At 46.3% G+C, this 21,820-nt stretch overlaps 2 protein-coding genes across 2 annotated transcripts in view; both read left to right on the top strand.

Moving 5' to 3' along the window:
• Nucleotides 1-7,924, top strand: part of LAMB4 (laminin subunit beta 4) — a 44,909-nt gene extending 36,985 nt beyond the window's left edge. The window contains exons 29-35 of the mRNA XM_090136196.1: nt 182-346; nt 2,094-2,247; nt 4,054-4,261; nt 4,863-5,001; nt 5,225-5,401; nt 6,418-6,571; nt 7,782-7,924. Of these exons, the coding sequence (XP_089992322.1) occupies nt 182-346; nt 2,094-2,247; nt 4,054-4,261; nt 4,863-5,001; nt 5,225-5,401; nt 6,418-6,571; nt 7,782-7,921 (1,137 nt within the window). The 3' untranslated portion in view covers nt 7,922-7,924. The remainder of the gene's footprint in view (nt 1-181; nt 347-2,093; nt 2,248-4,053; nt 4,262-4,862; nt 5,002-5,224; nt 5,402-6,417; nt 6,572-7,781) is intronic.
• Nucleotides 7,925-11,325: 3,401 nt separating this feature from the next.
• The window catches only part of LAMB1 (laminin subunit beta 1), a 41,087-nt gene continuing 30,592 nt past the window's right edge, over nt 11,326-21,820 (top strand). Inside the window, exons 1-11 of the mRNA XM_031599906.2 lie at nt 11,326-11,492; nt 11,639-11,808; nt 12,781-12,916; nt 14,743-14,816; nt 16,955-17,143; nt 17,235-17,298; nt 18,622-18,824; nt 20,109-20,229; nt 20,319-20,507; nt 20,869-21,048; nt 21,450-21,562. Of these exons, the coding sequence (XP_031455766.2) occupies nt 11,456-11,492; nt 11,639-11,808; nt 12,781-12,916; nt 14,743-14,816; nt 16,955-17,143; nt 17,235-17,298; nt 18,622-18,824; nt 20,109-20,229; nt 20,319-20,507; nt 20,869-21,048; nt 21,450-21,562 (1,476 nt within the window). The 5' untranslated portion in view covers nt 11,326-11,455. The remainder of the gene's footprint in view (nt 11,493-11,638; nt 11,809-12,780; nt 12,917-14,742; nt 14,817-16,954; nt 17,144-17,234; nt 17,299-18,621; nt 18,825-20,108; nt 20,230-20,318; nt 20,508-20,868; nt 21,049-21,449; nt 21,563-21,820) is intronic.

The following is a 21,820-nucleotide window of genomic DNA, read 5'->3' as shown; positions in this document are numbered from 1 at the left end:
TGAGCTGCCATTGCATCCTTCAAGTCAGGGAAAAGGATCCTTTAACCAGCATTGACCTTATCTTTGGAGATACCAGACTAGGTCTCTTTAGGAAAATCCCATGCATTGTCCAACATCCTTTCACCAGAAGTGTATCTCAGATACCCAGAGAAGTCTTGACAAAATATTTTCCTTATTGCAGATCTGCGGGGTGCCAGGAAACCATTCCTGTGCTGCAGCAGCCTGTGGGGGAGGCCCAAACTGCAGCGGAGCTCTTCCTCTCTCCTCCAGCGCATTCAGGAAAGCCAAGGAGACTGCTGTCCTGCTAACTAACTTGACTATTCAGCTACAGGACCCTGAGAATCAAGTATGTGTATCAAAATTACATTTGTTCAGTGCAATGCATAGAGGATGGGAAACTGGGCAATCTATTTCTGGGAAACACCATTCATGAGAAGTGTCTCAGCTGTAAGTTAACAGTTATGCTAAAACCCTCAGTACCAGGGAGTTGGTGCTTCCCATGGCACTGCTGCCTTTGTGAAGCAGGCTCTTCCTCTACTCTCCCTGGATGTTGTTTTATATTAAGGAGGAAAAGCTGTTATAGCATAGACTTGAGAATTAGAGAAGCCCAGCTTGCTTCCCAAAGTCAGAGGAAAAGATAAGGATGGGGGTCGTGCCACCACCTTCATAGGGAAAGCGTTGGCTACATCACAGCTAGTCATCTGCACTCCTTATGCAGTAAGTGGAAAGAGTCAGGCAGCTCCAGCTTCATTTTATCCAGCCTAGCTATTTGTCTCAGGAAGCCATGTTAATTACTTGAAGGTGCTTTTTTCTTTTTTTCTTTTTTCTTTTTTTTCCCCCCACATTGCATGAACAGCTGGCTTAGATTTGGATAGCTGACTTGTAGATAGCTAAAATGAACAACGATGAAGTAGCAAGCCCCAAATCTACAAAAACTCATTTGCTCCTTGGGCAAAGAACAGTGAGTAATCTGGTGATGGACTCCATCCCTATGCCACAGACATATGATTTAGAGCCAGGAGTATTACAGTCCACTCTGTATACAATTTTACGTTACTTTTATATTTACCATTAAGGAATTTTTGCAAATAACTTCAAGCCAAATATTTTCTACCCCCTATAATGTTTATATGGGCATCAAGTATTCAGCTGCTCGAATTTACAGCAGAGGAGCAGTGAAAATAACTCAAGGAAACTGTGGGCCAACACAACATGTGCAAAGGAAACAAAACAGACAAACCCCAAAACCACAGTTTGTTCTCATTAACAATCAGAGAAAATGTCTGTTACACTGATAGGCAAAAGCCATTTTCCAATAGAAATACCATTCTGCTGTGGCTTTGTCCCCTCCCTGCATGGTGCCTGGGCATCCATTTCCTCCTTTTAGAATCCACACCACACTACTGCACAGTTAGCGGGTGTAGAAATGAGCAGTCAGGAGACTCTGAGGCCCCCAAACATGCAGGGACAGCAGGAATGGCCCTCCCGCAGATGTTGCCAAAGTAGAAACATCATTGTTTTTCTTGCTGCCTGGGGAAACAGGGAATTTCTTCCATCAGTACCTGAGCTTTTCCTTAGAGCAAAGCACAGCCCCCAGACGAGCAAAATACTGTTGGAGTTTGATAATTAAATTCAAACACTAAGTTTGAATCACAAACTTATCACAAATAATCACAGATATTAATTTAGTAGCAAAATTTAAGTTTTAGAGACAAGTATTAATTTCTAGCTTTCCTGTATTTTTAAGAAGTGTATTTTAATGTAACTCCAGCATGGAAAGGCAAATTAAATTATGTGCCTTTTCAGTAATGAATCTGATCAATGACAAATCACAACATTGCATCAGAAAACAAGTCAGTGCTTTTCCTTTAGAAATGGTTTGGTGGTGGTTGCACAAAGGAAAAAAATATTTGATTTAGGCTTCTTCTTAGGCTAGACAAAGGCCATTCTGTAACAACTTCAGGAGCTCCCCAAAACAGTCTCCTACTACAAGTGTTCCAAAGCCATGCCAGTGACTCCACTTGGGGCTCATAGTGTGAGAGCTCACCTTGCCAAGTAGTGAATACAGAAAACACCGCTGCTGTTTCTCGTAGTATCTCCAGGTTGAAAGCATCAGAAAAATGGCAGAAGACACCAAGCTGAAAGGTTCACACTTCAATGGGGAACTGGAGAAAGCTAAGAACCAGATTAAAATTGACCGAGAAGTCACAAAGGAATTTATCAGAAAAGTGAAAAACTTCTTGTCAGGTAAATATGCAAGGAAAGTTCCTTCTGACTCATTTTTCTTTAGTATGTATTCAAATGTACTATAACAATAGATGGCTAGAAAGTGATTGAGCTGCATACATATCAGATTTCTTGTCCCCACCAGATCTGTGCATCTTTTTTCAATTTCTTTCTCTCTAATGTTTCTTTCTCCTAGAGGACAGCATTTTCTATTATTTTTCCCATAGATTTGCCACGTTCTAATTGTCATCTTTTCTTAATTTGCTTAAATTGAAGTAGGCAAGTAATTGCCTCAGTTCCTGGGTTAGCTGAGTAAAGGGCTACTAATATAATTTCATACAATGTATGACGTCCAGGCATATTCAGTGCATCCTCAAATTGTTATTCCACCCCCTTCTTCCCGGCCCATAGGGGCTCTCTGTAGGGAGCGTGGGAATTAGGACACAAAGTGACAAACTGCTCCATCCCCTCTGTAAAGCAGTAACTTGAGGAATCAAAGGACTCTGGTAGAACTTCAGCCCTCATAAAAAATAACAAAACAATATATGCCCTAAAACCTTTTCCACCCTCACAATCGCAAAGATGTTTTGTTGCCTGTTAGTTTTTGTTTTTTTAATCAGATGCACATAAAAGGACTTGAGATGCATTGGTATTTTCTGTAATCTGTTGCATGTAGCTGATCTCCTCATTCCCTAAGGACTGCATGCTGGCAATCCTTTGGCATTCACGCCTCTACATCCAAACAGCAGTGAGTGCTGAGGGCTCTCTTTGTTAAGGAATATTTAAGGTATTTTACAGAATTTGAACGAAAAACTCCATTTCAGTCCTCAGTGTTCTCATATTTTTGTTTGGTAGCAATTGACAACATCATCCTTGGCTTCTTTTATGTGTTCTTAGAAGACATATGGCATTTACTAATAATTGCAAATGCGTTTCTTCATGAATTTTTTGTTAGTAAATTGAAGTTTATGCACCGTGGCGGATGAAATGGATACAATTACATCAAATCTACTGTACCGTACAGCGACTCGCATGGTAGTTTTAGATGAATGCACTTTGACAGAAAACAGCTCTCTGAAATGCACAGCTGTTTGCACTTTCATTTAATTCTCCATCAGTTACTTTGGAGCATTGGCACAAACACATAATATGTTTCAACTGCATTATCACCCAAGGTCTTGTCCACAAAGATGTGGTGATGAGACGTGGCAAGGCATTGGCTCCTCTGACCGAGTGTACCTGCCCCTCTTAGCATCTCTAGTGCTGCAATGGGAGTACTTGGAAGAGGAGTTACTAAAATATGTTTTTCTCACTCTGAATTCTCACCCTATCTCAGCCTGGCCCAAATCCCTCTCTGCAGCTTAGCCTTCCTCATTAACCTGCGAAGGAACCTCCTTCTGAATACTGTGGCAACTCCAGGGAATGGATTACCCCCACTGGCTGGCTTGGAAAGCCTCACTCACAGCCTGGTCTCCCCAGTGCCTCTTTGATCTGGGGGCCAAGGGAGAAATGGGCTCTGACACATCTGGCTGCATGGTGCACCGACTTAAAGCCCTCTGTGCGTTCAGTTCTGCATCAGAATTTTAATAACCCAGTTCAAAGTGGGTTCAAATCCTCAGTTCACCCAGCTCTGACAACATTAACAGCACTACCTGGAAGCATAATATTAAATCACCAAATGTTGGAGGTAATTCTTTTACCCCCTCGCTGTGCTTGTCAGCTTTATTCTGCCACACAGCTCGATGTCTAGGCAACCATAACGATCCTTTGCATTTGCTGGGAGGAAACATGCACTTCAGAATGTCTCAAGCTCAATTTCTTTTGCAGATGAGAGCGTGCCTCCAGAAGACATCGAGCAGGTGGCAAGTTACGTCCTGCAGATAAACCTTCCCCTGACTCCGAGAAAGCTAGCAAGCATGCTTGGCAAAATCAGAAGCGTTATGGTCCACTGTGAGAGCTACAAACTGAATGCAAATAAGAGAAACAGGAAAGTGGAAGTGGCTCACACACTGCTGGTGGAGGCATGGGCTGCCGAGTGAGTAAGCTGTTCCCTTAACAGCGTGCAAACTCCAGCTGAGATGGCACTATGGGCAGTAGGACAGACCCCACCCCAGACACTGTGTCTAGGAACTCTGGAGGGAAAGCTCAGATTTCAGACTGCTGTTTTCCAGCAGTGAGCAGCCACAGTGGCCTACGCTGCAGGATCTGATGTACTGCAAGAGGTGGTAGCTTCCACCAGCTAGTGGTCTTGCTGGCTGAACACAAAAGACCAAGGCAGCTAGCTGCTTCCATGTGGGACCTGGGGCATCATCATATCTGGTTCCCTGAGAGATTTAAACATGGGTGAGCAGGAACCAGCCAAAACTGAGGAGGAAGAAAGTATGTTCACCTCATAAATGAGCATTCCTTGCCAGCAGTGCTCTGCCAGGCAGCTCGCAGCATCCATCCTCTCCTTCAGCACAGCAGTTGGTGCTCTCCCACACAAGGCCCCTACCAGTGTTTTGCTTTTACGAACCACACAGGTTGTTGTTGACTTGAGGGAACATTTCTGCATGTGAGCACGGGTGCATTTGAAATGTGTTTGCTCTGCTCTCAACAACACAATACTATGTGCACTTTCTATTTTTACATTTTAGCAAAGCAGCTAAAGCTCTTCCCCCTGTGGACAAAATTAATGACGAACTAAAAAATGTTGTGAGCTCTCAAGGACACTCCAAAAATACCCTCATGAAGTTAAATGAAGAGCTACAAGGAATCAAAGCACAAATCTCACAGGTATCTTGCTGTAAAGCTTTTAATCTATTATTGAGTTTATCCCAGTTTTCCCTTAATGTAACTGTAAAATAAAATCAAAATATGTCTCAGATACAATATCAATTCCATACATGTAAAGGGCTCCTCTTGTCTGTCAGTTGCCATTCATCTCCTTCATTACCAAGCTCTGCAGGCAGGATGGACAAGACACAAGAAACCACAGCCTACAACTGTTCTTTTCCAGGCTGGGAACCAAATGAACAAGACAAGCGATGAACTCAGTGACTTTTCAGCAAAACAGTCCAATTTGGAAGATGAAATTACCACACTGCAAATGAAAATGCTGATGAACAGGAATCAAGCTACAAATCTGAGAGCAGGGGCTGAGGCAACATACAAGCGAGCTCAGAAAATTGATAACGTAAGCCCTTCTGTCTCACATTAAAGGAAAAAAGATTCCTTATGTTTGATAGTATTATTGATTCAGAAGTGTAATTGTCTTAGCCTGTTTTCCTCAAAACTCTTTTATGCCACACCATGTACAATTCCCTACATTATGTATTGTTTCTTTTTATTTTAAGGTTTCTAGCAGCCAGCAGTTCAGCTTGCTTGAATGAAAGAAAACATACACATTTCACTGGCTACTCCGTGACATTTTTCCTTGCACTGTTTTTAAGACTCAAAGTCACCATGGGCACCAGCAAACACAACAGAGCAAATCACAAAACCAGATATTAAAATATGTGAGCGATGGAAGCACTCTGTCCATTCGTCTCATGCTGTTCACCATCAGAGAAAAACCTGGTGGGAGTTATGTGGAGGCTGGGGTTGGCTGGGTGCTTTTCAATAGTTCCAGTTTCTTGAGAATGCACTGAGGCAGCTGGAAATTGCTAAAATGCTGTGTGAAGAGAACCAGACACCCACGGCTCCAAAGGCAGAGCATGACTGAGTATCCAGGTTGTAAGAAACCAATGTAGAAATCTAAACTGCAGCCTCCTGGGCACCCTAAATCAGTGCAAAATGGAAGTAGCCAGTAAATATTCCAGTGAAAAAATGTTTTTAAAAAATGATTAACTATAGTTAATGCATTACATATGAATCAAGTCTCATGGCAAAAATGAAATATATAGAAAAGCCCTATCAAAAGAAATAAAAACAGTGTAAGTAAGTTTTAAAAATCTTTAACTGTTTTTTTCTTTACATCTTCATCCTCACTGACACTCAAGATTCCTCCATGGGCAGTTTGTTTCATCAATTTATACTTGGCTTTGCAGAGCACTCTTCAGTGTGCACTTATTTTTTTAAGGTTTAAAAGATTGAAAGACTTTAAGCTTGGTTCAAACAGATGGTTTTTCTACACTTTTTTTTAAAATACCTTTTGGTATGCCAGGTTAATTAACAGATGCTCCTAAACCAAGTAATGGGGTTTTGTTACAGGAATTCACTGACATTAAAAGGAAGTACACCATTCTTCAAGGCAAGCTGAAAGCAAAAGGATCTCCAAAAGTAACTCTAGAAAAAGTGAAGCAGCTGAAGGAAGAAGCAGAAAAACTGGCTGAAGAGGCTGAAAAAAAAATTAGAAGAATAACAGGTGATGTTCTCCTTTCCATACAGCAAGCAGAAGAAATCGTGGAAATTAAACTGGAAGCCTTTCCCACTAATATTAGCAGGCCAGGTTCACCTGAAATTGAGTTTAAAATAGTTTAACTAGTGAAAATCACTGCTTGAACCTTCATAAACAGTTTTCCAGTAGTTGAATTGGTTTGAGTAGTGATGTTTTTTTTGTTTTGTGTTATTTTTTGACATATGTTGGTTGCAGAGGTCAAGAAGTGTCCATAGTGAGATTTGCAGTGATTTGATTCAGGCAGTGTAAAAGCAGGATGTGTGCAAAATCTGTGCAGCCTGTTTCAGGCTCTCAGAGATGAGCTTTAAAAATGTAGCTGCAGATGTAGCCAGGAGCTTTGATTTGGGTATTTGGACCTTCCATCTTTCCTCTGCACTTTGCCTTTTCTTACACTACCTGGATGACAATTTGTGTTACCAAGAGATGCAGGTAGGTGTTTTTCCATCAAAAGAGAAGGTGCACATCCACATGCAGGGACGCTGCAAGGCAAACTTCCAGTACAGCTCACATAATTGCACACAGAGGAGCTAATTCTGCTTGTAGTGAAGGTCTGGGCATGCCTACTGGGAATCCTTGGGCATAGGATGCTATTCAACATCCAAAACTGCCATATAATATCAGCAGAACTGAAGCAGAAATTGCATCCCAGGAGCAAATCCTTCAAGACAGAAGCCAAATAAATATTTTGAGCAGGCATTTTGAAAAGAAGTACTGAGAGAATTTCAGTCTTTCCAAACGTCCATGCTTTGGGAACAGGCAGCAAATAGGGTGCCATTATTTTCTCACTGGTTTATCTTCACAGGTACTAGGAAAATACTTCTGTAAATGAAGAAGACCTAAGCCCATTACATTCAAATTTTCTAGGCTTTACACACATTAGTAGCTGCAGTGTCCCTCTGAATGTTTTCAATTAAACCAGCTGCTTTAAGAGCTCTATGTCCTGCTCCATCATAGCTGACAGACAAAAGCACATGCTGAGAAATGAACTGTTTTAAAGCTGTTATGTTTTTCTCACTGTCTAGAAGCCAGGCTTTTCCCTCCAGTTGCATATATAACATTCTCCATTTGAAATGGGCTTATTGCCTCCAAAACTGCTGGAAAAAGGAACATTGTTAATCCCTGGATTTTGCTTACACAACAAATAAGTGCATTGCTGTATGTGACTTTACTCTTACAGATTTGGAGAAGAAGCTTCAGGACCTGAATCAAACCAAGCAAGACAAGGCAGAGCAACTCAGACAACTAGAGGAACAAGTGATAGCCATTAAAAATGAAATCACAGAGCAGGAAAGCAAGTACTCAACGTGCAAAAGCTAAGGGCTGGGCAGGTAAAGTGCAATAGAGGCCTCTGTGTTTACCACCTCATGAGCACAGGGTGGCTGTCCTCTGTATGTAAGTCTGAAGGTGTGTTCAGAATTTTGGTGTGGGGAATAATGTAACTTTCTCTTGGTTTTTAGTCTGTATGAGTTTATATGGAATATAAGCAACTTTTAATAAACTTTTGTAATCAGGATACAGTCCTGAGGGGAACTCAAAAATACACAGCTGTCCACAGCCTATGACTTCTCATTGCGAGGGCTGGAAATCATAGAATCATTAACGTTGGAAAAGACCACTAAGGTCATCTAGTCCAGCCATTGGCCCATTCCCATTGTGCCCACTTACCCATGTCCCACAGTGCCATATCTCCATGTTTCTTGAGTGCCCCCAGGGACAGCTACTTCACCACTTCCCTGGGCAGCCTGTGCCAATGTATTACCAGGGAAGAGGTGGAGCTGCTGTCCCTGGAGGCGTACAAGAAACATTTAGATGTACTAAGGGACACGATTTAGTAGGGAAATATTGGTGGTAGGTGGACGGTTGGACTGTTTGATCTTGGAAGTCTTTTCCAACCCTGGTGATTCTATGATGTTAAGATGCGTGGACTCAAAAAGGGACTTGAAAAAGGAGGATTTGTAAGAGATCCCCAGACAGCTGCCTCAGAGATGGCTCCAAGCACCCTCAGTTATGTTGCTGAACCTCCAAGTGCCTGGGGCTACCTGCAGGACCTGACCCTCAGAGGAATCCAAAACCACACTGAGCCACCAGGAGCGGTGGGTGACAGGCAGCAAAGCCCCCAGTGCCCGCTGGATGGCAGTGCACAGATGTTTAACGCCGAAATCGACTCCGAAATCACAGCAGTACCTTTTTTGTGTGTTCCTAAAGGGCGGCCCACGTTTTTCATTAGCACTCTCCAGCTTGAGAACGGCCCCAGCACTTCAGCCTAACCATGGAGCTGAAGGCTGCGCGCTCTGAAGAAGTTTCTCAGCAGTTCTCCTACACGTGGTGGTGCTTTACAGCAGTCATGTTTTGCACAGCAGCTCCTTGTAGCCGTACAAAACACAGGATTCGTCCTAAATGTTAGTTTAGAATTTGTTTCTAATATTAGACAGGAGGTAGATAAAGGCTACAGGAAGGGTATAGTGTTAGAAAGGTCAAAGGGAGCGAGGCCTCCGCTTCAGAATCTCACCCTTGGTACTCCTGGAGCTGAGCAGAGCATCTCCAGCTTTCCCTCAATAAAAATGAGCCATGCCCACCTGCACTGCCCCACAGGGAGCACGCACTCATTGTGGGCTGTGTGAGTGCGCTGTGAGGAGCCGGGCGCTGCCTCCATCAGTCCTGAGGCGGCCCGGTGCCAGCAGCACACGTACAGCAGGCCTCACGTGACAGCCTGCCTTGCGTCCGCCCAAGGAGATGAAACCTGTGCAGTTAGAGAGTTAAAAGCATCTGTACCTGGTGGGGGGCTTGCATAGCAACAGCTGGCACAGAGATCTCAGTGTTGTTCCTGTGACTCCGACCAGCTGCATAGCAGGCAGAGTGCCACATGCATTGCAGCTCCTGCTGTGACAACAACAGCACCAAACTGTAACCTTGATGTGACCTGGCAAAGGCACGTGCAGGGCTGGTGTGCACAGAATTTGCGTTTTACCTTTTCCTGAATTTTAGCATTTCAAAAAAATCACCTGTGAGAGGCAATAAAGCAGGCCTGGAGATGAGATGAATCCATGAGAGGAAACTTTTAAAAGTGTTTCTGTAAAGTCAATCTGCATGCACATGCTTGATCTGGATCAAACCCACTTGTTAAGAGTCCTTCCAACCCCAGTTCTCTTTCTTGTGGAAACAAACAACATTTAATCAAAACCATGTGAATCCAAACAGATACTCAATCAAACAGGATCTTGGCAGATGTTTCTGGGCATTCAACCACAGCCGTGCTACAACAGGCGGTAAATTGGGCCTCCCTGAGCTCAGAGACATCCCTGAGCCAGGCACACAAGCAGCTCCGTGGGCACACTCAGCCTGTGTTAGATCCGGAGAGGATAACAGTTCAGCCAGACTACGAAAGAGAGAAAAAAAGAAAGATAAAAACTCAATAAAAATTAGAAAAATATGCAACAGAAAAGAATCCAGTGGAAATGAAACACCGCTATTGCACGCAGACAGGAGGGATGCTGCAGACACCTTCTGCCCCTTACTGCTGGAGCTCACCGACCGCAGCAGAGTAAAGCATTTTCTAAGTAGGACAAATGCATTGTTGTATTGAAACTAACACAAAGCCAAGCTGTGATTTGCATGACAGGACTGTGAAATTCTATGAGTTCCGTGAATTCAAAGACCACATTGCAAAAGAGGTTTAGAATAACAATACCTCAATACCTGTCCTGCCAGCTAAGAATGGTTTAATTTCCTGGGCATCTTTAATGAAACACAGCCATGAGCCCTTCGGTGGTGAGCCCTGGGTTATGTTCCAGACCTGGTGTTTAACCTTTAGGGCAGGCCACTTGGTATCTCTCTGTTTCTGCTTATCCATCTGTAAAACGAGAGCGAGCATATTTACCTACCCGGCAGGGTTTTGTGGGACGCAGCCCGCCGCACGTTTCCATTCAGTGACTGCAAACAGTGAGGGCAAAGTGTTCTTGAGGGACACCGGTACCTGGCGAAGGATTTACGCACCGCCTGTGCGTGCACAGCACACCTTGTGTGCAGAACTCAGGACCCGTCTCGGCACACCGAGCCCACAGGATCCCACATTTCCAGCCTCACTCGCAGCAGGAGGACAAACGCTGCAGCTTCAGCCTGCCAGCAGAGCTCCCGCTGCACTAACAAATTGGTCTGCTCTCCTCAAACCATCCCTCCACCATCCCGGCGCTGTGTGTCTGGAGCTAGGGAGGGGCTGCCGGCGGCCTCTCCTCGTGCTTTGTGGCCACCGAGCACTGCACGATATAGCTGTCGCATGGGCGGCCAGCGCCCTTGCCCGGCCTCGGACGGCAGGCAGCGCGCAGGGCGGTCTCCAAGCCCGTTCCCAAACGGTTTCTCCGCCGATAACATCTCTGGGGGGGCGTCGCCCCGTCGGGTTCGCTCATCCCCACACCGGAGCACGCACCCAGCACGGGCTCCCCTCCACTCCCACTCGGGTGTCAGCTCGCGAGCCCGGGTTGCAGACGGTTCTCTGCCGCCCTCCGCCCCGCAACCCAGGGCCGCTCTCCCCGGGCCGCGCCGCGACGCCCCGTTCCTCCGCCGCCCCCTCCCCGGCCGTACCGCTGCGGCGGGGCCCCTCGTTGGGAGGGGCCGCCCTGGGCCCGCCCCGCCGTCGGGCCGGGAGCGCCGTGCAGCCGGGCCCGGCCCGGCCCCGCGGGGGTGGCGGGGCGGAGGGGGAGGGCCGGGGGCGCCCGGCGGCGCGGAGCCGCTCCCCGGGAGCCGCGTGGAGCAGCAGCGCCTGCGTGCAGCGGCGGCTCTGAGGCTGTCGGCGGCGCGGAGCTTCCGGAGCGGGGGTCCCGTCCCGTCCAGAGCCGTCCCGTCCCGCCGCTCGCCATGGGCCGCCTCCCGCTCTACCTCTGCTGTTGCCTCGGTAGCTCTCTCCCTGTCCTGCTCCCTCTCCTATTCGCGCTCCCGCAGCCGTCGGGGCACGGGGAGCCCCGGTCCGGCGCGGGGGGCTGGGGCTGCGCTGGGCTCGTCCTGACGGCGCTGCCCCCTTCTCCCCCCTCTCTCCCGCAGCGCTCCGGGTCGCGGCGGCTCAGGAGCCCGAGTACAGCTACGGTTGCGCCGAGGGCAGCTGCTACCCCGCCACCGGCGACCTCCTCATCGGCCGCGCCGCCCGCCTCTCCGCCTCCTCGACGTGCGGCCTCCGCCAGCCCGAGCCCTACTGCATCGTCAGCCACCTCCAGGTGAGCGGCGCCGTGCCGAGCCCCGGGGGGAGCAGCGGGACCGGGGAGACCCGCGCCGTCGGAGCGCCGTTGCGAGGCGGCCGCGTGCCGTGAGGCAGCCGGTGAGACGGAACGGGCCGCCGTGAGTTCCGTCAGTGCTTTTCCTTTATTTCAGCCTTGCACGGAGCCGTCTAGACAGCTTCCTGATTGCAAGTGGTCTGTAGTGCTCGGCCGCTGCGCCCGTGGCATAATTATGTTTGTATGGGCTGCGACGGACGGGACGCGAGTGGGGCTGTCGGGTCCAACTGTGGGAAACACAAAGGTCGTTGCTGCTTAAGCTTAAAAGCTCTGCGTTCAGCGGAGATGGAGGATAGGAATGGAATTTCGATAATCGGCAGCTCGGTTATACGGAAAGTAAGGAGATAGCCCCGGGGCAGGGCTGCTGCAGACACAATGGGGGCTGATTCTGCCCCTCTGAAGGAGAGCCGCTCCCTCCTGTGCCCGCAGTTACCCAACAACCTCCCCCCCGCCGGGTCTCGCTGCGCTGCTGGGGGTGACGCCGGGCTCAGCGTTGGGGTCAGAGTCCCAGGGCATCAGCACCCTGCTACAGCCAAGTAACAAAGGCGCTTTGTTGGCTTTTGCCATCCCCTAAATGCTGAGGTGCTGAGGTGTGATTTATGTCCAGAAACACTACTTTGGGAGTTGAGGTGTGCCCGCGTTACTGATGCCACAGTCCCTCTCCAGTGTCTGCCTGATTCCACCCATAAAAGTACAGTTTATGGAATTCCTGGCATATTTTCCATTTGGCGTTTTGCATCAATTTATAAAGGTAAATACACTTATCAATTAATTGAGAAACAAAGCACCACACCTTCGATGCCTCCCAAAGGCAAAATGCGTGGAATGTAGTATGAATGAAAAATACTCTTATCTGCAGGAAACAACTATTGCCCGTGGATAAAATCGGTAATGCTGGTTATCTTGTTGTTCCAGGAGGACAAAAAATGTTTCATATGCGATTCTGAGGAGCCCTTCCACGACACTCTCAATCCCGACAGCCATCGCATTGAGAACGTGGTCACCACATTCGCTCCAAATCGTCTCAAGCTTTGGTGGCAGTCGGAAAATGGTATGCGGTGTGGCTGGGAGCTGGGTCTCAGGCGCTCTCCCTTTGTCTGCAGTACCTCCGTGTTTGCTGTTAGCTCAGGGCTGGTAATTACTGCTGAGGGAAGGATCACGCTGTTAGCTGAGGGCTGAGTAAAACGCTGCTTTTATGTGTCCTGGAGCAGCTTCATATCCGTAACTAAACCCTGTGAGCCCTCCAGGAGTGTTGGAAAGAGCTCTCCTGCCGCTAGTGAGAATCCTTTCCTAAAAAGAGAAGTTTCCCTGAGCGGCTTCAGGCCTGTCTCGTGTCTGGGCAGGAGAGCAGAGCAGCCTTCCAGCGGTGCAGATCCTGGGCAGTGCTGCCAAGGAAGGCTCACTGCGGGGCTTCCCCGCATTGCCGGGACTGCTGGCTGCTGTTCTGCTGCCACGAGCCTGGATTCCTGTTCTCATGTGCCAAACGCTTACACTAATGCCAGAAACGAGCCAGCAAGCTAAAAAATTCAACAAGTTGCATGTTAGTTTGGTGGCCTTTATTTTATTTTTTGCCCTTCCTCTGCCCTTCTGGCTTTTATGGTTCTGCTTTTGGCACGCTTTCCTATAGAAAGCAAGGCATCTAGATTTTCATCCTGCCCTAAAGCCAGAAGGACAGGATGGGATTTCTGCAAATGCACTGGCAGGAGCTATCTGACTCTGTTAAAATAACATGGTAATATTTGTAACATTTCTGTTGCTTGGTAGAGAACATTTTTCCCTAAGTCCTTTTTAACCGTGTTTTAACCATATAGATCAGACTACCGAGCCACCCGTCCCTACTGGTTCTCTTCTAGCATTCCAAACAATTCATGTTTTTTGCAGCAGGCTTGGCAGCATCCACACAGAAAAGTTCTTAGCTCATAAGGTCATGAAAATGTCCTTCAACAACGAAAAACAAATGATTCTTTCTGTCCAATTCATGTTTTCCCCCATTCAGGCATGCAACAGAAGGGTACACTGCTTTACACTGCACGTCAAGTCACAACTGGTTGAAAATTTAAGCACTCTCTTGGTTTATTCTTTTCCTTTTTTATCCTTCCTCCTTGCTGCAAATCTCGCTTGATTTTTTTAATATTTCTGACTGCAGTGTAGTTAGTACCCAACTGTCTTGAGAAGTCTTTTGCATGACAAAATAATATTTGCAACTTGTTGTTTCTGTGCAGTCCTTGACCGTAGGTAGTCACACTGTACCACTTGGAAAACGTTTTGCTCGTCATGATTTCCAGGCCCTTGTGATTGCAAAGACTGGGGTGGCTGGTTTGGGAGTATATCAAAAAAGATACTGTAAAGAAACAGTTCCTGTGTCCAGATGGACAGGAGAGTCCAGAGTGAGCGAAAAAAGGTGGGAAGCAGTCCCTACAAGGTGGGATGCTGGATGTCAGGACTGCAGAGGCTCACAGCTGGCGTGCTGCCTTGTGGTTGCAGTGTGTGCAGACAGCGTGGGGCTTGGTGTCCTCACTCCTGCCAGCCTCTGAGCACTGAGCTATGGGTTGGCTGGGTTATACAGCTACTGTTGTCCCGCATCTGGTGCTGTTAGCCACATTACAGACTGAAATAAAGGCAGTGCAGGCTCGTGCTTTGGGTACAGCATGTTTTTGCAGGTGATGCACAGTAATCCCTCGTGTCATGCAGTCTTCAGCAGGTCCGTAGTGTCCCCTTGTAACTCATTAATGCATTGTATCCCTTTTTGACATTAGAGTCAAGTGGCGGAGAAGAGAATCCCAATGTCACCAGAGCATAGAGCCTTGGTGAAATATTGATGCAGAGACTGGCAAGTGTCCTTCCTTGCTGCACAGTTCCTTTTCTCTGCTCTTGCAGGTCTGGAGAATGTGACAATCCAGCTGAACCTGGAGGCTGAGTTTCATTTCACTCATCTCATCATGACCTTCAAGGTAAGGATGCTGCAGCCTTACCTGTTGTGTGAGCTCTGTGCAAAACCCCATGCATCTCCTAAAGACAGGGACAATAGAGTCTTTCACACTCTTTTGTAGGGAGCCTACAGAGGGGAGGGGAATCAACTCTTTGAAAGGGTAGATAATTGCAGGACAAGGGAAAATGGTTTTAAGTTGAGGGAGGGGAGATTTAGGTTGGACCTCAGGAGGAAATTCTTCAGAGAGACTGTTGAGGTACTGGAACAGGCTGTCCAGAGAGGTTGTGGATGTCCTGTCCCTGGAGGTGTTCAAGGCGAGATTGGATGGGGCCCTGGGCAGCCTGGTCTAGCATTAAATGAGGAGGTTGGTGGCCCTGCATGTGGCAGGGGGGTTGGAGATTCATGATCCTTGAGGTCCCTTCCAACCCTGGCCATTCTGTGATTCTGTGTTTGGGACATGGGCTCCATGTGAGCTGGTTAGCCTGATTTTCAGATCTGACAACCATTAACTCCTGAAGTCGCTCAACTGTGACTGTGTGGCTTGTGTTGTGCTTAAACATCAAGTGTGTGAGGCTGCAGAAGGAGTCATACAAAATCCAGGTCATTTGTCTCTGTGGTGGTTGTGTTTATAGATGATCATTAGCTAGATCATTTAGAAGCAAAGATTTTTCTTTAAAAAAAATTGGCTATGTTATCAGCTTTCATTTGGCAAATGGGAAGGTCTTCAGGAAGAAGGAACATCTGTACACAGAGTGTCTTTGTTTCTTGCCAAACAGATGTCTTGGAATGGCAGATTATGTCCTGTACATCCTAAATCACAGGCAAGTGCTAGCAGCAGCCTTCAGCTCGATTTAGGGGCTGCAGTTCCTGCGAGGCTAAATCCCTGCTCTCTACACGTAGAAAATCTCTTGATTTATGCAGAATTGTAGGGGTTGGAAGGAGATCTACTCCAACCTCCCTGCTGTAGCAGGTCCCATACGGTAGGTTGCACAGAAGAGTGTCCACATGGGTTTTAATGATCTCCAGGGAAGGAGAATCCACAGCCTCTCTAGGCAGCTTGTTCAGTTACCTCTGCTGGACTCTCTCTAGAACATCCCCGTCTTTCTTGCACTGAGTAGCCCAGAACTGGGCACAGCAATCCAGCTGTGGCCTCAGCAAGGCAGAGCAGAGGGGGAGGATCACCTCCCTTGACCTGCTTGCTGTGCTGTTTTTAACACACCCCAGGAAATCATTGACCTTCTTGGCCGCAAGGGCACACTGCTGGCTCATGGCCAACCTGTTTTTCTTGTGAAATCAGCTTGTTTTTCTGACAAGTGGTGGCTGAGGTGGTCCCCTCTGGTCATCACTGCATGTCCCCAGCAGTGAGAGTTCCCTGAGGAGCCCCGGCCTGGTGCTGGTGCTGTGCTGCTGAGCTCAATGGATGCTTGGTCAGGAGGAAGACCAGGGGGAAAAACAATTTTAGTGCTGACTTGTTGGCTTTGTGTGGAAGGCTCTTGAGCTGCATTACCTCTGGTTGGCTTTCTGTTGGGTGAGATACCAGTTTGTAAGGAGGGTGATATTTTCATCCAGGAAGCAGAAAAAAAAATTGTTTCCAGCCATGACTGAGATGTTTTTGTGCTTGGCTCCTTGATGGCTTTCTCTGAATCCGTGCTCTTAATGATGCGACATGTGGCTCTTCTTATTGCAAGTCAGGTATTGATATCTGCATTCTGAAATGCAGTTGATTGAAACATTATTATCACAGGCCCATGAGGTCTTATCTGCAGAAGATGGGAGGAGGTATGGCAAGGAAGAAGGCTGTGCTGCTTTTCACAAGCAGTGAAAAAAATCCCTTTGTCTCTGGAGCCCTGCTTTAATCTCTAGTTTTGAGAAAGGATTTGAAATCTGAGAAACTTTAAGTTTGGGCACTTAACTGCTTGATCACTGAATGCAGTCTTTTCTAAAGACAGATGATCTGTGATTTGATGTGCATTAAGTTGAAGATCTGCCTCTGAACAGAAGATAGGATATCAGTGGTAAAGGATGAAAGGGCAAATACTTTCTACAGAGAGGGGAGAGATGAAAATCCAGATGTGTTGATTCCTCACAGTTAGAAGTGCTCAATGTAAATTCGAGTAATAGTTAACAAAAAACAGCCTCCTTTGGTTTTCTCATTACTAGACATTCCGCCCTGCTGCAATGCTGATAGAAAGATCATCTGACTTTGGAAAAACATGGCAAGTGTATAGGTATTTTGCATATGACTGTGAGAGCTCATTTCCTGGGATTTCAACTGGACCCATGAAGAAGGTGGATGATATCATCTGTGATTCCCGATACTCCGACATTGAGCCTTCAACTGAGGGAGAGGTCAGAGTTTTTTTTTCAAGTGCTTGTTGTGTAGACTTCTTCCATACAAATTCGGAGTCCCTGAGCCTTCTGTTGTACTGTTTTTCCCCAGGTCATATATCGTGTTTTAGATCCCGCTTTCAGAATTGAAGATCCATACAGTCCAAGGATTCAAAGTATGTATGCACTTATCTTCTAGGCTCATTTGGAAGTGCTTCTGTACTTATTTACTATTTTGAAAAGCAGCAATCCACAATCAATGTCAAACATTAGCCCTCATAATAATTTTGAAGTCATATGAACGCACTCCTGGTATGAGTTCTTTTCCTGACTCGGTGATCTACTGGGAAATAGCAGTCGCTGTCATCAGCTCATGTGGTCAGCCTTACCCACTTTGTTGTAGTTGGTTCTTTCCTTATTGGTTGAGGAAGAGAGTTTTGTTTAAGGAACCCCCTCTGCAAAATACATGTAATCACCAAGAGAAGCCTTGGAGTGTTATCCTGTAATTGTACAGTTTTCAGAAAGCAAAGTATCAGAACTGCAAATGTATTTGGATCATTTTGCATTTTGAGATAAAATCAAGGGTGTTGTTCTATATTTTAGAATTTAAAACATCTGAATAACGACTTTTGAGTGACTGGCCTTAGTAAATCTGCATAGCTGGTCTACACAGGTATGGCCATAAACCAAAAATGCCCACAGCAGGCGTGAAGAGTCATTGCGAGCAAGGAAAGCAGAGATGTGTACAGACCTGTTGCTGTAGTGTGGTCAAAGTTTAACCTCTTTTAGCACTTGGCTTGAATAGGGAATGGTAGTGTTTGGCCTTAAAGTTGACCTCTAATTTCATTTTCCTTTTTAGTTTCAGTTCACGTCCTTCTGTGTAAAGTTAACTGTAGTAGAAGAAAATAGCTGAAGTAGGAGAGCGTCTGCTAGTTGCTGTATTGGTTGTATGTTTTTACCCAGATTTTTAAAGGAGAGAGAGGCTGCTTTCATGAGCTTATTAAATTTGCTGGGAAAGTTGGATGTATAAGAAAGAACAATATATTTGTGTCTTATTTCCAACTTAGATTTTTGTTCAAAAGACTCATAACTCTTAAAGCTCAGCAGTTGCTTAATATTGATCCCCTCCCTTCCTTCTGCTGCCCACATCTTACACTTGGAACCCCAAAGTGTCCAGAGAAGCAGTGTCTCATCTGGTGGGGACTGGTGTGTGTGCCTTTGCAATTTGCGCTCTTGCCTGTGCATGCCTATAGTAAAACAAGCTAGTATTTTTATTTAAGCTTAAACTACCTTACACAGTATCAGCCTGTAGTGAGTTACTGTAATTTTTAAAATGGGGAATATGAAGTGATGTAATACGTAGCATGTAAGAGCTGAAATTAAACCTGATCTCATCTGCCCATAGGAAGTGTGTTTGGGAAGTCACTGCTGGCTTCCTCCCATTCAGTACAGTATCTGGTAAATAACTCCAAAACATGTTTTTCTGGTGTCCCCTGCAGACCTGTTGAAGATCACAAATCTAAGAGTCAAGTTTACCAAGCTGCACACGCTGGGAGATAACCTCCTGGATTCGAGGATGGAGATCAGGGAGAAGTACTATTATGCCATTTACGACATGGTGGTGCGTGGGAACTGCTTCTGCTATGGCCATGCCAGTGAGTGCGCGCCGGTAGAGGGCTTCAACGAAGAAGTGGAAGGAATGGTGAATATTCCCACTTTTCTCCATGTAGCTATTCCTGATTGTGGGTTTTGATTTGTTTTGTTGTTTTAAAGCAATATGGAAACAGTGAGGTGAAAATGTGATAGAAGAAATTTGAGTTCCTCTCCACTCTTCCCTTACCAACAAGAAAACCATTGAAGTTGTTCTTTAACAGCAAAGCTATTATCTGTCCTTACTGACATTAATCAAGCATGGAGAGCTTAGATTCAGTGAAATAGTTTTAGCATTCATTTTCTAATTATGTTAAAGAACTGATGAAATTAAAAGGCAGGAAGGTAGAAGGGGAGTGTTACTGAAAGGAGCAGGAGATGTGTGTGCTGACATCGTTGCCCTAAAATTGAAGGAAAGAGTGGCCTTAAGGAAAGAAACACTTTCATGAATCAAACAAGATCTGCATTTGTATCACTCCTTATCAGCTGAGAAGCAATTTGCATAGTTGCAGCCCTGATTAATTGACAGCAAGCTCTGTAGGAAAATTCTGATGCCTGCCTTGTGTGCCATTGTCTGAGTGTCCCATCCCTTCTTCGTTCTGGGTTTCCCCATGTTTTTTGCCTAATGAGCAATAGTAGCAGGCGTGTTAATGAGTGAGTTATTAACTAGATGAAAATGCAGAGGCATAGGGGAAAGCTGTGTGTTTGCCTCAGGGGCTGCAGGATATGGGTTTTCCCCATTGCTGCTTGTTCTCTGCCAGGGTCTCCACTTGACAGCAGCCCTTTACCTTAGAATTGTGGCTCTGGTGCTGGTAGTCCCCGTCACTGAAGGCAGTGGCTGTCACACCAACACTGTCTGCTCAGTGCTCGTGTGTTGATGACAAAGCCTTGGCTTGATGGATGAAACCCATCCAAAATGTGCTATCTTTCCTTTGAGAAGCAAGGTATGGCAGCAGTGGGCTAGAACTGACATGCTGATATAACCTGATGCATGTTAATATCTAATTAACAGCTAATAAACAGCTAATTACCAGCTCTGAGATGCTTTTGTGACTATTTAGGTGGAACTGTGCTCTTCTTGTTTGTGCCTGAAAGCATTTATTCATGCATGAGTTCCAGTAAGGGAAGGACAGGTTTGTTATGAGGACAAGCTTAACCTAAGCAGGCAAGTGGCCCTTCATTTCCACTTACCTGCATTATAATGCAAAGATTCCAGAAGTATTTCCACTAGTTATATTTTGAGTGAATTGGAGGAGCGTGTTTTTTTTTTCCACCCTCCCTAATAATCAACTATTTCTCCAATTTTTTATATATATATATTTTATTTTAATGACAGGTCCACGGGCACTGCATGTGCAGGCATAATACCAAGGGCTTGAACTGCGAGCAGTGTTTGGATTTCTACCATGACTTACCTTGGCGACCTGCCGAAGGCCGCAATAGTAACGCATGCAAAAGTGAGTTTGGGTCAAATGCAAATCTAAAGCCTGTTCTTCAGTTGACTCATCTCCTCTGAGGCTACTCTCGATGTTCATCTTTATCACAGAGTGTAATTGCAACGGCCACTCCGCACAGTGCCACTTCGACATGGCCGTGTACATGGCGACAGGGAACACCAGCGGGGGGGTGTGCGACGACTGCCAGCACAACACTGTGGGGCGCAACTGCGAGCAGTGCAAGCCCTTCTACTTCCAGCACCCAGAGAGAGACCTGCGGGACCCTGACGTCTGCGAGCGTAAGGATGGCCCTGTGCCTGGTGGGATGAATGTAGGGCCTGGGTTGTGGTCCTCAGGGCTTGCTGTGGGAGATTTGGGATTTGTCGTAGCTACTGCTGTCTTCCCCACCCCTTCCTTCATCCCAAGGATCTGGAGGGGAAGTTGGAGGTTAGCTTGGAGGAGTTGAGTGAGCCTAGCTGTGTTTTGTTTCTTTTCTTCAAGAATCTGCAAATGTATTTGGTGGCTTCATGCTCAGCTTGTGTCATCTCTACTCTTTGTGGTAACCGTACTCTATGCAGCAGCCGTTTACATTACTCAGTGTGAGACTTGGCCTTTTCTGTTGTAGCAGTCAACAAAATGTGTGTAATGCTTCCTTCTTAGCTTGTAATTGTGACCCAGCTGGCTCCCAAAATGGTGGCGTATGTGATCGCTACACTGACTTCTCTACGGGCCTCATTGCTGGCCAGTGCCGCTGTAAATTATTCGTCGAGGGGGAACGTTGTGATCTCTGCAAAGAAGGTTTCTATGGACTGAGTGCTGATGACCCAGCGGGCTGTCAGTGTGAGTAAAAACATATGTTCCTTTATGTGGGATCAAAAGCTCTTTGAGGTGCTGCTAGCCCTGGGAGAGGGTGGTTTTGTGGGGTTGTTTTTCTTTTCCTTTGTTTCATGTTTTGCTAAAGAAAAAAAACATTCTTGTAGATCTGCTGTAGCTTGGAGTCCACTCTCTTCTAAAACCCATCTCCCCAGCTGGTCCTGGGGAATACATGCAGTGGAAGTAGCAGAATCCTATTTCTTTTTAAGTCTCTAAGCCAGAGGAGTTTTACTGGGCTGGGTGGTAGGCAAAATGTGCAATTAATCTCTGACCTGGGAAATTAGGGAAGCTTTAATATAAATATTTAAATTGGATACTATCGCTGAAATCTTGTGTTTTGACCTGCCTGTTTGTATTTCCCAATCCAGCTTGTGCGTGTAATCCTCTGGGTACCCATCCTGGAGGGAATCCTTGTGATTCAGAGACAGGAAACTGCTATTGTAAGCGCCTGGTGACAGGAAAGCAGTGCAATCAGTGCCTGGTAAGTAGATTACTGTAAGAATAATGAGGAGACGCTGGTGTGAGGGATGCTAGCAAGCAGGCGCCTGGTGTTCGGGCTGGGTGGGTACCTCAAGGTGTCGAGAGCCATGGAGCTATGTTACAGGGAGGGATTTGTGTGCTGGGAGAGAGTTGAGGCAGGTGATAGCATCTAAAATTAACTCCTGTTGCTTCAGTGTGTCCAAGGAGTAAGATGTTAGGATAACTATTGTGGTTGCTCTGCGATAATGTGGGTTTGGGG

This window comes from Phasianus colchicus, chromosome 1, assembly GCF_987193195.1.
Source record: "Phasianus colchicus chromosome 1, bPhaCol1.hap1.1, whole genome shotgun sequence".
Taxonomy (NCBI): domain Eukaryota; kingdom Metazoa; phylum Chordata; class Aves; order Galliformes; family Phasianidae; genus Phasianus; species Phasianus colchicus.
The sequence above is the reverse complement of the archived record's forward strand: the minus strand, read 5'-3'. Positions and strand labels throughout refer to the sequence as shown.